Consider the following 15,041-nt stretch of genomic DNA (forward strand, 5'->3'; position numbering starts at 1 on the left):
TCTTTTGGGCAGAGGGGTCTTTCACTTCCTTTTGGATAACATCGTTTGTCCTTGCCTTATTTGGGTTTGTGCTAGACTGTCGAGGCCATAGGCTCCTCACTGGCTACTCTGCCATCCCCTGCGTGGTTTTTGTTGTTTTTTATTTTGGGGGGAAGATTGTCCCTGAGCTAACATCTGCGCCTATCTTCCTCTATTTTATGTGAGGTGCTGCTGCCCGTGTGGTCTTTTTTCAGGGCATTATATTATGGAAGAAGACGAAAAGTGGCGGACAGTAACAGGCCATGCCATAACTTCTTCAGTTGTTTTAGACTTAGTTTTACTTCCCATACTATGGAGTAAGGGACTGGAATCCCTCGTGAAGTTTTCATAAGACTCAGTAAACACTCAAGTCACGGAGGTGAAAGACAAGGCAAATTTTCATCACTGCTTAAAAAAAGAAATCCATCATGGCGACTGCGTGGGGAAGCTGTTGCTGTGGGTGAGGGCTCCCTGGAACAGGGGCAGGTTGCTTCCAGATGGTTTCTGTGTACCTCATTCTGCAACCCTCCTCTTAGAATCCCAACCCCATCAGAAACACACTTCAGAAGCAGAAGTAGCAAAATCTCTCTCTTTCCTTCCTCAGACTTGCTCCTCATTTTTCAACTACCTTGGTCAGTATCACTGTGACATGCAGCTGCTTCCGGGGTGTCAGTTGTTCTCCGTCAGCTCACTCACAGACCTGTAAGTACACACACACACACACACACACACTTCACACCTCTCTCCTGAAGCAGATGAAATCCATCTTCTGCTACACTCTTTACATTTCTAACACCGATATATGATGACATTCAAGGTTCCTAGCCAAAGCTTTTCATTTCATGCTCTTAGAACAGACCTACAGCAGTTATTCCAAATCTTTTGCACATTCTGCAAATCCGCTGTTTGCTTTTCTTTTATGCTAAGAGGGAAAACGTTTTATTCACCTGAATCTTTCTTAACATATTACATTTGTTTGTGAGCCAATCCTTTCATAGCTGCTGCAGGTAGTGCCCAGGGTGGGTGTTCAAGCGAGATTCACCAGAGAAAGACTGTGCTGTCTTGGATGAGAGATACTTGCTTCATCCCAGAAACAGAAGATGAAAAGAGGGAGGAAAGAGAGGAACGGGCATGGCCAGGCCACCATCCTCTCAGTCACCCAGGCTTGTGACCTTAAAGACTCCTCACCTCCTTACATTTCCGTGCCCTCCCCAGGCAGCCAGTTGCCAGTGCCTGCCATTCTTCCTTCTCTGCCATTTGAATGGGAATCCCCTTCATTCGTTTCTACTATTATCTCTTTACCCTGGATCCTGAATACTGATCTCCAAATATATCACCTCCCAGCTGAGAGTCCTAGCACCAACTTCTCTACCCTCCTCCCACCTCTGTCACACCCCGTCATCAGATCAATCTTCCTAAAACACATACTTTGTTCACCACATTGGACAAAGCCTTCAGTGGTTCCCCACTGCCTATTAACCAAAGCTTGATAGTTTTAGTCTAGAATTCAAGGCTCCAAGCACGTTGGCCCTCACATATCAACTTCTTGGCCTATCTTCATAGCATTAGCTTTTATTAAGCATCTAACCATGGGTCAGGCATGCTGTTAAAAGCTTCTACATGTTATGAACCCAACCAGAATCCCTCTCCAGGAAAGGTGTGTGTCCCTGCTTCCGGAGGTCCTGTTGGGCTGCTCTTGCGGAGAGCTGAACATGTGACACAGGCCAGCCAGTCAGAGCACTCTACTCTCCCCACCTCCACCCCCAGCTTTCTGAAATTTGACTTGTAGGGGTGGGAGAGTGGGCTTCTGTCTTCTTCTGGGATCAAAATCTACACAGAGAAGCAGAGCAGAGCAGAGGAGATGAGGAATGAGAGAGAAAGGGAAACCTGATGACATTGGTTTCCCACCACGCAGGCAGCCAGATCTACCTCTGGACTTTTCCCATAGTGAGTCAAAAAAGTCCCTTTCTTACTTTGGCTCCTTTGAGTTAGGTTTGCCTTTATTGGCAACTGAAACGATGACTAGAGCACTTTTCGTGACTTAGCTCGTTTGATTCTCACCACCGCCCCATGAGGCAGAACTGTTACTTTCAACCACTTTGATGGGGAAATGACACCGGTGAAATGTGCCTTGCCGGAGGTCTCGCAGTTTTTAATGGCACAAATAGAATTTGCCAGTGGGCAGTTTGAACTTGAACTTAATGGTGCCTTCCAAGGCTGCTCCGGAAGGTGTCCCCAGTAGTTCCTGTGCCCAGGCACCAGGCTGAGTGCGACCCACGCCTGCTCCCGTCCCCTCTGCTGCTGTGCTCCACACTATGGCCTCCCTCAGGCCCTGGATTTTTACATCTAGACCTTTAGTCAGGCTATTTTCTCCACCTGAACACAGTCCCTATCCTGCCTCTGCCTGGCAATGTTTACTTATCCTTCAAATCTTGAATCAAATGTCAAATCCTTCTAGAAGCCTTCAAGGTTACCCTACCAAGAAGCAATTATGTCCTCCTTTGAGTTTTAAGGACTTAGATCTGAACATGGGGCCAAATGAATGTCTTCCAGGGCTTATGGCACAGTCACTTAAAGGCGTTTCTTAGGGACCTTGGTAGAGACTGGTGGTTTGCAGTCACCAGATTTCCACTCCAGTCGTCTCAAAGGTGACACTGCAAAACATCATACTTTTTGTAACAACCAGTGCCAGTATCGGGGTTGAGACCTGGAGACTGGCTGTGGGGCCACAGGACATCAGAATATTTAGTCACATGCCAGGGGTCCTAAGTCACCTAACTACTCCTTCTGGATTTAGAAGGATGCACACACCTTGTTGTCTCTTAGGCCCTTGCCTTTCTCCACCCTCTATCCCCCCACCCCCCGCCACTGGCTGGCAGAAATATGTCTTCCCTGTGTTTGTGTTAAAATGACCCACAAAATGGATTTGTAAGAAAGCAAGTGTGTTGTTAGTGGGCTCCTCTTTAGAAAATCACAAGACGTGCCTGAGTGGTAGGTAGGGTTTGAGCCAGGCCCTTAATCTTCTCCATTCGTGTGTGGAGAGACCGGCGCTCTTAGGAAACTGCTTAAATTTTGTTTCACTATTCCCTATGTTTGGATTACGTCCATTCATTCATTCCACACATACTTATTGAGCACCTACCATATGTCAAAGTCCCCGCCCTCATGGAGCTTACATTCTATAGTAGTGATACCAATTGTATCTATCTATCTTATCTATCTGTGCATTTATCTATCTATCTCAGGTTGAAGAAAAATAAAATAGGGTGGGATGGTTGGTAAGGGGCTAGAGAGTGATGAGGATTGATATTTGAGGAGGAGCAGAGAAATCTTCTCAGAAGATGCAATGTTTGAACAGCGACCTGGCTGAAGTAAGGAAATGAGCCATGTGGCTCCTTGGGGACAGAGGTCACAGGGAGAGGAAACTGAACCTGTAGAAACAGAGTGGATTGGTGGTTGCCTGGGGCAGAGGGTAAGGTGGAGAAAATGGGTGAAGATGGTCAAAGGGTACAAGCTTCCAGTTATAAGATGAATAAGTGACGAGCATGTAACGCACAGCAGGGTGACTACAGTTAACGGTACTGTATTGTCTACTTGAAAGTCGCTAAGAGAGAAGATCTTAAAAGTTCTCATCACAAAAGAAAAAAATTATGTGAGGTGATGGATGTGTTAAACTAAATTTATTGCGGTAATAATTTCATAATATATACGTATATCAAATCATCACGTTGTACACCTTAAACTTACACCGTGTTCTATGTCAGTTATATATCAGTAAGGCTGGGAAAAAAAAGTTACAGGAAAAGTTCCAGACTTGGGGGTGAGGGTGTTTGTTTGGTTTTATTGCTGTGGCTGTTTTATTTGGGGGGACATATTTTTAAGTTGAAAAGTAAACAGAAAGTTGAAGTGGAAAAAAAAAAAGAAGTTTCAGGTAGAGGGAATAGCAAGTGTAAAGTGCGGGGACTGGGGTGTGTAGAGGGTGAGCGAGGAGGCCCGTGTGGCTGGAGTGGAGTATGGTCGAGAAAGAGGTAGGAGATGAGTCAGAGGAGCAACCAAGGTTGTGTAAGGACTTTGAATTTTATTCTAAACGTGTTAGGAAGCTGTTGAGCAAGGGAGTGTCTTGATCTGAATTATATTTTTAAGGAGCACTTGCCTGCTGTGTGCGACAAGGGAGGAAGCAAGGAGGCCAGTGAGGAGGATGTTGCATAAGCCAAGTAAGACATGATGGTCTGGACCAGGAGGTTAGCCGTGGGGGTGGAGAGAAGTGTTCAGAATCAGGCTCCATCATAAAGGCAGAGCAACCAGAATTTTCTGATGGAAATGGTTGTGGGGTGTGAAAACAAGAGAGGAGTCAAAAAAGACACCAAGGGTTTTGGCCGAAAGCAGCTGGGTGCAAGTGGTGCCATTTACTGAGATGGGGAAGTGCTGGAGAGGAGCAGGATTGAAGGTGGCCGGGGTAAGATTGGGGTGGCTTTTAGACAGGAGATGGAGGCGTGGAGAAGATGGTGGTATTAACAAGTCTGGAGTGCTGAGGTGAGGTCGGCTTAGGTGTATAAATCCAGGAGTCATTATGTACGTTTCAAAAGCCATAGGACTAGATCATGGGCTGGCAATTTTTTTCTGTAAAGGGCCAGATAGCAAAAATTTTAGGCTTTCTGGGCCATACAGTCTGTCACAACGACTCAGGCCTGCAGCCGTAGACAATATATGAATGAATGAATGAGCATGACTGTCCTCCCACAAAACTTTCTTTGCAAAAGCAGGTGGCAGGCCAGATTCGGCCCATGGACTGTAGTTTGCCAATTCTTGGACTGCACGATGCTCCTGAGGGAGAGTGTGAAAAGAGAAGAGAAGAGCTCAGAGCCCTGGGGCACTGCAACATTGAGAGAAAAATGGGAAGAGGAGGAACATCTGGGAGACTGAGATACAGCAAGCAGCAAGGGAAGAGGAAAATCAAGAGATTGGGGCGGCACTGAAGCCAAGGAAGACATTTCAAGGACAAACTGACACGCGTTGCCAGTGAACATTGTGAAAGACTTTGAAATGGGCCAAAAAAACCCCAAATTAGAATATCTGTCTAGAATACCCTTTAGGGTTATCTTTATTTTTCATTGTCTTTGAGCTATTTTACAATTTTGTAAGTTGTAGAAAATTGATAATGCAAATAATTCTTGTCCATAGAAATGAATTGTGTCCAGTGGGATGCAATTAATTGCGCTGGTGGAATCAGTGAAATGCAATTCACCCTGTGGATAGACCGATTCGGCGCCTATTCATAAATCTGTACTAGCACTCCTTTTTGCTTTTAGATATGGGCTTCAACGAATTCTTCTTTGAACTTATTGTAACATCTTTTTAGTTCCCTAGTTAATTAATGAGTAAAATAAAATCATTGAGTCATGTGTACATGAGTCATGATTTTAACTTTTAAAATAATTATTCTTTAACAGCGAAGATTGAGTAAATTAAAGATTGAAAATTGACCATTGAATTTGGCAACATGGAGATTGTGGCGACTTAGATCTAATTTGGGGTAGTAGTAGTAAAATATTTATTGGAGAAGATTGTATAAAACCATGGTAATGAAGACACATGGGCAAAGGGAAAAATAAATAGACCAATGGAACAGATCTAGAGAGCCCAGAACAAATCCATACATAAATTGAAACTTTATAGATGACTGAGGTGACGATGCAGAGAAAAGGATGGAGTATTCAATAAATGGCACTGGGGCAATTTTGTAACTATGGAAAAAACCAAAACTGGATCTTTACCTTAAACCCAGTTAATCTACGCCAGTGGGTTTAAGACCTAAATAAGAAAGGCTAAATTTTTAGAAGAAAATATACTAGAATATTTTTGTGACCTCATGGTAAAGCACAATTTTAAAAACTAGATACAAAATCAGAAACTATAATGGAAAACATTTATGAATAGATTTAATTAAAATAAAAAAAACCACTTCTGATCATCAAGAAACACCATAAAGATTGAAAATACAATTAGTCGTAACACTTAACTGGCAAAGGATAGGTATCCGGAATATGCAAAGAATGCTTACAAATCAAAACAAATAAAAAGAACCTAGTAGAAAAATGTGCAAAAATATGAATATGAAATTTTCCAAAGAGGATACCCAAATCATCAGCAAACACATGAAAAGATGTACAACCTCAATACTAATTAGGGTAATGCAGATTAAAACTCCAATGTAATACCATTTCAAATCTCTAAAACTGGCTAATGTTTAAGAGGCTGATGATCCAAGTATTGGCAAAGATATGGGGAAATTAGAACATTTATACCCTTCTGGTTGGAAGGCAAATTGGTACACCTACTTTAGAGAGCAAGCTGGCAATACTTAAACTTTTTGTGCATACCCTACAACACAGCAACTCCATTCCTAGGTAGATACCTTAGAAAAACTCCAGTATATATGCCAAGGAATTGTTTATAGTAGTATTGCTGTAGTAAATACCTGAATACAATCTGCATGTCCATCAATTAGAAAATGGTTAAGTAAATTGTGGTATGTAGGAACAGTGGAGAACTATGTAGCAATAAAAAAGGACTAGAGCTACACATATAAATATGGATGAATTTCACAAACAAATATTCACGGGGAAAAAGCAAGTTACAGAATACATACACAAACCTAGTTTTTAGTGTATGGGTCTTGCACATTAATTGTTAGATTTAATCTTAAGTATTTATATTTTTAGTGAATTAAAAGCTGTATTTAAAAAAAATTTTCAATTTCCAGTTGTTCATTGCTAGTATATAGAGATATAATTGATTGTTGTATCATGCAACTTTGCTAAAGTCACGTATTCTAATAACATTTTTTTGGTAGACTTCATCAGATTTTCTACATACACGATCTCATCATCTATGAATAAAGACAGTTTTACTTCTTCCTTTCCAATCTGGAGTCCTTTCTTTTCTTTTTTTCTTGCCTATTGCCCTGGTTAGAACTCCCAGTACAAGGCCAAATAGTAGCAGTGAGATTGGACATCCTTGTCGTGTTCCAGATCTTCTGAGAAAGTATCCAGTTTCTTTGCCATTAAGTATACTACTATTAGCTATGGGCTTTTCATTGATTCTCTTTATTAGGTCGAGGAAACTCCCTTCTGTAATATTGTGATATAATAAGAAATATATATTTTGTCTTCATTCCCAGGTCCTGACACAGAGCTCCTAAAACTGTTGTAATTTCTTGAGTGGCAAGGGGACAGGTGAATTTCTTGTTATCGCATTGAGTCTTTGTCCCCGTTCCTGACACAAGAGCTTCTAAGGCCCTTGGAATCTCCGGAGTGATGAGCATGCCAATGAGATGACTGCTGGCCGGAGGCCCTAGATATCTTTAGAATGGGAGCTGGTTTCCGGAAAGACCGAGGCATGATTAGAGGGTTGGAAATTTCAACCTCAAGCCCTGACCTCTGGGGAGGAGAGATGGGCTGGAGATGGAGTTCCCCAAAGGGAAATGATTTAATCAATCATGCCTATGTAATGAAACCTTCATAAACCCCCTAAACTATGGGATTGGGAGAGCTTCTGGGTTGCTGAAAACATCAATGTGCTGGGAAGGTGGCATGTCTGGAGAGGGCATGGAAGGTCCGTGCCCCTTGCCCCATGCCTTGCCCTATGCACCTCTTCATCTGGCTGTTCACCTGTGTCCTTTATAATATCCTTTATAATGAACCAGTAAATGTAACTAAAGTGTTTTCCTGAGTTCTGTGAGCTCATCTAGCAAATTATGGAACCTGAGGAGGGGGTGGTAGGAATCTCTGATTTATAGCCAGTTGATCAGAACTATGGGAGGCCTGGGACCTGTGATTGGCATCTGAAGTGGGGGACAGTCTTGTGGGACCGAGCCCTTAACTTGTGGATCTGATGCTGACTTAGTGTCAGAATTGAGTTAAATTGTGGGTCACCCAGCTGGCGTTCAGAAAGTTGGAGAATTGATCGTTGGTGGGAGAATTGTGGCAGAAAACCCCCTACAATTTGGTGTCAGAAGTGTCCCACGGATAGATACAGATCATAGTACCTTCTATTCCTCGTTTGTTGAGTGTTTTTATTATGAAAGGATGTTTTTGTCAAATGCTTTTAATGCATCTGCTGAGATGATCATATGATTTTTCTTTTTTTGTTTGTTAATATGGTGATTTATGCTGATTGATTTTCAAATGTTAAACCACTTTTACTTCCTTGGGATAAATCTCACTTGGTCATGATGTATTGTCCTTTTTATATAAAGATGCATTCAATTTGCTAAGATTTTGAGAATCTTTGCATCTATGTTCATGAAGTATATTGGTCTGTAGTTTCTTATGTCTTTGCCTGGTTTTGGTATCAGGATAATGCTGGTCCATAGAATGAATTGGGAGGCGTTCCTTACTCTTCAATTTTCTTGAAGTGTTTACGCAGAATCAGTATTATTTCTTCCTTAAATGTTTGGGCCTGGGGTTTTCTTTGTGGAAAAGTTTTTAACTACGCATTCAATTTCTTTAATAGATATAGGGCTATTCTGGTTATCTAGTTTTTCTTGAGTAGGCGTTGGTAGTTTGTGTTTTTCAAGGAAATGGTCCGTTTTATCCATGTTGTGGCATTTCTATCTGGTGTAATTAGAATAGAAGATAAAAGTTCAATTTTCGCCATATCTTTTCCAGGTAATAACTGTTTGGTGCTTTGAAGTAATATAGGGTCTTGCCTGGACGCGGTGGCCCCCACCTTTCCTCCTAGGGTCAGCTCTTGGCAAAACTGCTTCTCACTCCCTGTTCCTCCCCACTCCCACCTTCCAACCTGGTACTTCCCCAGCTTTTCCCACCTTAAATCTCTCTAGTCAGCAGGAATCTAGCTAATTAAAAAAATCCACTCCAAATTATTTATTATGTAATGGATTAATCATTCCAGGAGTATTTGCATTTCAAAAGAAAATGTCTAGAGCGGACTATACACAGCAAAAATAAGTCAATCTTCAACGGTGTCATTTCAGGCTCTGTGACAAGTAGGTGAGAGAAGCACTCTGGGAGATGACGTTTCCTCTCTTTTTCAAATCCTATTCAGGCACAGGTTTGTTGTTACCATTCTGCTTCAGGCTCTACCCAGGGAGTTCCTTCGCCCTTTGGTGAACGTAACATCTTTAACGCGTCCCTGCCAGATCCTGCCGCTTCTCAGGGTCCTCAGAAGCCATTCCTTATGCTCTGCGCCTGTAGACCCTTGTCCTGGCCCTCAAATGGTTGGACGTCTCTCAGACGGTGGTGTTTGCGCTCGTCAAGAGTGGCGTCCAGAAACGGACAGAACCAAGTACTGCCGGAGATGCTTAGGCACGGAAGTTGGGGGCGCCGCGGCAGCTGTAAAGCGCGTTCTTCTGAAGTTCTCGGGGCCCCAGGCCGAACCCCGACCTCTGCCTCCCCGCCTTTCGGAGTCGGGCGACCACCTTTCCCGAAGCGCCGGGGCTTCCCGCGAGAGCGGCCCCCCGCGGACACGGGGAGAGTCAAGGGTGGCACGGGGCGGCGGGAAGGGCGCGGGAGGCTGCTCGGGGGGACGAGGAGCTGAGCGATCGAGGGAGGAACGGAGGCCTGCCCTGCGCGCGGCCCGAGCGGTTGGACGCGCGGGGACGCAGAGGCTGGGGGCGGGGGGGGTGGGGGGGCGGCGGCCGGGGCCGGGTGGCTCGGAGCGGCGGGGGCGGGGCGGGGCGCGGTGCCCGCAGCCCCGGGCGCGCGGCGAGCTCGGCGCGTCCCGCCTCGGAGTGCAGTGCTCGGCAGCGCCATGGGGGCTTGCAACGTGGAGCCGGTTTTTGACCACGTGGGGCACTTCGGCAGGTAGGGGGTGGGGGTAACGTAGGGAGGGAGGACGGCGTAGGGGGAACGGGAGCCACGTGGGTGGAGGCGCCGGGGGTCTGCTTCTGTGCCTGGCAGTGGCGTTCTGCACTGCGCTCGAGATCCGAAAACCTCTCCACCCCTCCTGACCCAGGGAAGTCGGGAGACCTGCGACCAGACTCCGGGCCCGCAGCTGGGCTTGTCCTCTCGGACCCAAGTGGGACCTCCGCACAGCCAGCAGAGGGGCGATGGGGCTCGCTTCGGGAGTGGTGGGTGCGAGGCCGGCGCGCCCGCTGCCCGGCAGGTGGGACCTGGGGCGCGCTCTCTGCGGGAGCCGGAGTCGCGAGGCCTGGCTGGAGAGGCCGGGTCACAGGAGTGGAGGAGCGCCTGTTGCTGCTGCTCGGTTCTCTGGTCCGCCAAACCGTCTCCTCTTTCACTTCCCCAGACGCCTGCTGTGCTGTCCCGCCCCCGCCCGCCGCAGGGTCTCTCTCAGTGCCTGCCTGGCAGGTATTGTTCCAGGACAACCGTTAGTCAGAGTTTGTTGCCGTTTATAGAAAGCTAGTATGTGCCAGACGCACTGCTCCGGGTGGTTACACACGCTGCTTCATTTGATGCCCAGGGGATCTTCCAAAGGAGGTGTCCCAATCCTTATTTTAATAATTGGGAAACTGAGGCTGCTAAGGCCAAGGACCCACAGCAATAGCATGGTGGGACCGAGGTTTAACCTTTGTACATTTGGCTCCCTCTTTTCATTTGTCAAATTAATTGTAAACATTTTAAGTATATTCATTCACTCATTCATTCATGGAGAAACGCTCCTCTGTCAGACCCGGAACGTTTTGGGAGGAGGGGCAGCTGCGGCCATGCAGCATGAGATCAGACATTTGGAGCTAAGTCTGAATCCTGGCCTGCCACTTACATCTAACTGATTCTGGGAAGCTTGTGTGTTGGTGTCCTATCCACAAAATGGGAATCATCGTAATTCCTGCCTGCATTCCCTCCCAGGCTGGAGCCAAGGGATGATGCGGTACTGCTCTCCAAGGTGGAAAGTTGCACAAATGTTGGTTATAATTCCCAGCGTCTGCAAAAAGGAAGCAGAGGAGCGGGCGGAGGAGGGCAGGCGGCCGTAGCTGTCCCCGGCCTCCCCTGATGCCTGCTCACTGAATGCTGAGTCTGCTTGGCTCCGTCCTAAATTCTGCACGTTACTGCCTTTAATCGTCACCACAGCCCTATGAGACTGGTGTTATCACTGTCATTTTACACAGGAGAAGACCCGGGCTCTTGGCTCAGTCACAAATCTAGTCATAGCTGAGCAGAGTTGGATGTCATTGGATGTCCATCAGTCTCCCCAGCCATTATCTCAACTGTGACTCTCTGCAGAGCACAATTAGGTACCAATCCCGGCACTCAGCCAGGCCTTTTGTATGTTATCTCATTTGTCCTTCTTGAAGTGGAATAGTATGGGGATTACAAGATCAGCTCTGAGTGCCAGTCCTGGATCCACCACGTATGAACTATATGGTCTGGAGCATTTTACTTACCACTTCCTCATCTGTAAAATGGGGGTAATAATAGTATGCAAATGCTTATTATAAGGACTACACAAGCCTCTCATTTCATCCTCACAGTAACCCAATGAGGTTACGAAGTACTAACATTGTTCTTTCCCCATGTGTTTTAGGATTAAGTAAGGTAGTTATATTAGATGGTGTTTGGCTAAGGTGCTATAACAAAGAGATCCCTCAGTTGGAAATTTGTCCCTTTCTAGTAATCTTCCAGGGTTAGGTTCTTTTCCATGGGGTGATCCAGGGACCCAACTGGCTCCACCCTCCACAGCATGGAGCTCCCTCTCTGCACCTAGGGCAGCGGCTCCCCTTGTCCTCACCCACATGGTCGAATGTAGCTTGCCATGGTGGAAAAAGGAGGGGAATGGATTTTGGGAGACAACTCTTTGCCAGCCACAATAATGTATGCAAGAGTCTTATCATTCATTACATTCTCAATAAACCGCCGCTTCTGTTGTTACCTGAGTCCCCATCCTGGTGGGAAGGGTTGATTGTGAAAGCGGCTTGCAGGGAGGAAAAGGGTAACCAGCCAGTGCTTACAGCGGGAGGTGGAAACAGTGTGACTATAACACAGTAGCCCACAGTTTTTCTGGTATTTGCTCTAATGGGTCTCTTTATTGTTTATAAATAGAAAGGGAGGTTATTACATATTATTGTTTAGTCTTAAGGAAACCTAGAGAACCTAATTATCTCTCACTTCTCATTAGTCATGTCCAGGGTGAGGAAGCACTGTCCTAATCACCTTTAAGAGAGGAGAGCAGGACACCTAAGAGGAATTAAAAAGCCTTTCCAGGACGGGTCCTGAAGCCACGTGTGGTTCCATAAACTTCACAGCTTGAGCCCCGTGTCAGAGGGAACTGAGGAGACTGAGATTTAGGCATCTGGCTTGGGGGGATCTGAGAACCTGGATCTCTGAGTTGTCTTGGGATAAAGGGGAGAGATGGTGTAAAATTTCAGGGTTGGAATGTGGAGCCTTGTGGCTGACCTACATCTATGGATATAGGTAGTGGGGTTTTTTTTTTTTTGATATATGAACCTTTTTTAACTCTTTTTGTTGTTGTTAAGGAATATTGGCCCTACGCTAACATCTGTTGCCTCTTTTTGCTTGAGGAAGGTTGTCCCTGAGCTAACATGTGTGTCCACCTTCCTCCATTTTGTACATGGGATGCCGCCGAAGCGTGGCTTGAGGAGTGGCATGTAGGTCTGCATCCAGGATCTGAACCTGCAAACTCGGGCCACCAAAGTGGAGCACGTGAACTTAACCACTACACCACTGGGCCAGCCCCATTCACTCTTCTTTTTTGACTTCACCTTATGAACATGATAAGAGCTAACACTTGTATGCACTTACAAGGTGTCGTAGTGCTTTACACGTGTTAACTTTTTCCATTCTCACAACAACCCATTTTTCAGATGAGGCAAATAAAGCACAGAAAGGTTAAGGATCTTGCCCAAGGTCCCAGGTGGTAAGTAACAGAGCCAGCATTCAAACTCTTCGATCTGGCTCTGGAGCCCATGCTCTTACCCACAGTGGGTGCCACAAGTTATGTTCTGTGCACAGAATGATCTAAATCTAGGGCTGAAATTAATTTTCTTCACCCGATTACAGGGGTCCATTTCCCGAGAGTTCTGGTCATCTTTGCTTTTCCTTGCTTCTGGGTTTTCTGCCAATTATATCTGTACGATTCTGTTTCCATCAGTGCCTCTCAAGCTGGGGGCACAGGGATGTATTGTATCTGTGTCTGTTGTCCTGAGGCCTTAGGTTGGGCACATGGGTGACACCTGATGGACCACAGGCTTTATAAGGGAGAGAGTGGCATGTTAGAAAGGTAGACGCCTAGGGAAGTAGGCTTTTGTTTTTTTGAGAAGTTATCCTAGCAGCCGGGAAAGGGAAACGTGAGTTGAAAGAATGCTCAGGACCTTTCCAGCACTGAGGAAGGGTACCTGTGTGAACTAGCAGGGCTTGTTCGGGACTGCTAAGGGGTTTATTATTTCTGGGGTATAAAGTGTGGGGATGGGAGAAGGCAGGTGAGAGGTAAGCTTATTACAATCATCCTCAAGAATATTTTGGCATGTCATGCTAACGAGTTTGGGTGTTAGGGAGGTCGCTGTGCAGGATGGGAGGTGCACGAGTTGGGGCAAGGAGACTGGAGAAGACCCAGGAAAGAGCGCGGGTGGAGATGATGAGAGTCTGGACCGAGGCAGGGGGAGGGTGAGCAGGGAGGACGGGACGGTTTCAACAGGTGAGGGACCTCCTGGCCCTAGGGCATGAAGGAGAAGTGGGAAGGACCATGTGGGCCCCTCACCCATGCCCTATGCCCCATATTTCTGGTTTGTGTGGATGGTGGAGCCCTAAACTCGGGAACAGTTACACTCCAGCTGGGGCAGCCTTCGGGCTTGGATTCTGAGACTCTAACTTTGAGTCTCGTGGGAATTCAGGTCGAGACATCCACCGGGCATTTGGGTAAATAATGTATTCTGCAAGCAAGATGTCTCCTTGTCAGTATGGATTGGGTGGCCATCCAGGGTGGAGATTCAGCTGGCAGGCACCACGTGGATGGACTGGGTGTGCCTTGGCTCCCATTCCAATCGTGCCTCAGCAGGGGCATGGCTGAGTACTTTTCCCTCTCCCTGGGTCTTGCAGATATAAAACTTTTAAATTGATGCATTACGTATATATAGAAAAGCATGCACCATAATCTACGACCTGACGAATCGTCATAAAGTGAACACATCCATTTTACCACCCCCCAGATCACCCCTTCTCATGCCCTCTCCCCAGCTCCACCCCCTTCTTCTCCCCCAAACTCCATACTGTCCTCACATCTCACACCATAGGTTTGTTTTGCCAGATTCTAAATTTTACATAAATGGAGTAAAAAGTTACATACTCTCTGTCTGACTTCTTTTGTTTAACATTGTATTTGTGAGATTCACCCAATATTGTGTGTCACGGTAGTTTGATGATTACTGTATAGTGTGTCATAGCATGAATATTCCACAGTTTATTCATTTACTGTCAACAGACATTTAGATTGCCTCCAGGTTGGGCTTATTAAAAATAGTCTTTCTCATATATATGTTTTGGTGTACTTGTGTACCCATTTCTTTGGATGTATTCTTAGGAGAGGAATTGCTCTCTCACCGAGTGTGCATGTGGTCAGCTGCCACACAGTTTTGCAAAGTGATTGCAACAAATTACACCCTCACAAGCTGCTTATGAGAGTTCCAGTTGCTCCACAACAATTATTAAATATTTTGAATGTCAAACCCTGTATCAGCATATAGTTAAACCAGAGAATTTGATTTCCCGAGGTAGTGTTTCTCGTCTGTATGAGTCTCCTAGGAAGTGTTAAAGTTTGTATGAAGTCCTGGATTCCCCCACCCCGACCTCCTGATCCACAGTCGCTAGCGGTGGGGCAGAGAAGACAAATCCTAGCGTCAGAGGCCTGCCAGGGAGGGTGCTCTGTTGGGGGCTGGGGTGTTCTAGTGACAGTTGCGGGGTTCAAGGCTGGCTGGAGAAGGAACTCAGGCCAGGAAAGCGGCCATAAACTAGAAAAGTTGGTAGAATCCAGAGACTGGCCCCCCGGATGGTGCTGGAGATGGGGTCAGTGGGAGGGACCGGGTTGGGCGGGGG

General features: G+C 46.0%; 1 protein-coding gene across 1 annotated transcript in view; it reads left to right on the forward strand.

Annotated features, from left to right (window-relative positions):
• Positions 1-9,731: 9,731 nt before the first annotated feature.
• SLC22A16 (solute carrier family 22 member 16) overlaps positions 9,732-15,041 on the forward strand; it is a 47,759-nt gene continuing 42,449 nt past the window's right edge. The window contains exon 1 of the mRNA XM_046674431.1: positions 9,732-9,842. Within this exon, the coding sequence (XP_046530387.1) occupies positions 9,790-9,842 (53 nt within the window). The 5' untranslated portion in view covers positions 9,732-9,789. The remainder of the gene's footprint in view (positions 9,843-15,041) is intronic.

Source organism: Equus quagga, chromosome 11 (assembly GCF_021613505.1).
Source record: "Equus quagga isolate Etosha38 chromosome 11, UCLA_HA_Equagga_1.0, whole genome shotgun sequence".
Lineage (NCBI taxonomy): Eukaryota > Metazoa > Chordata > Mammalia > Perissodactyla > Equidae > Equus > Equus quagga.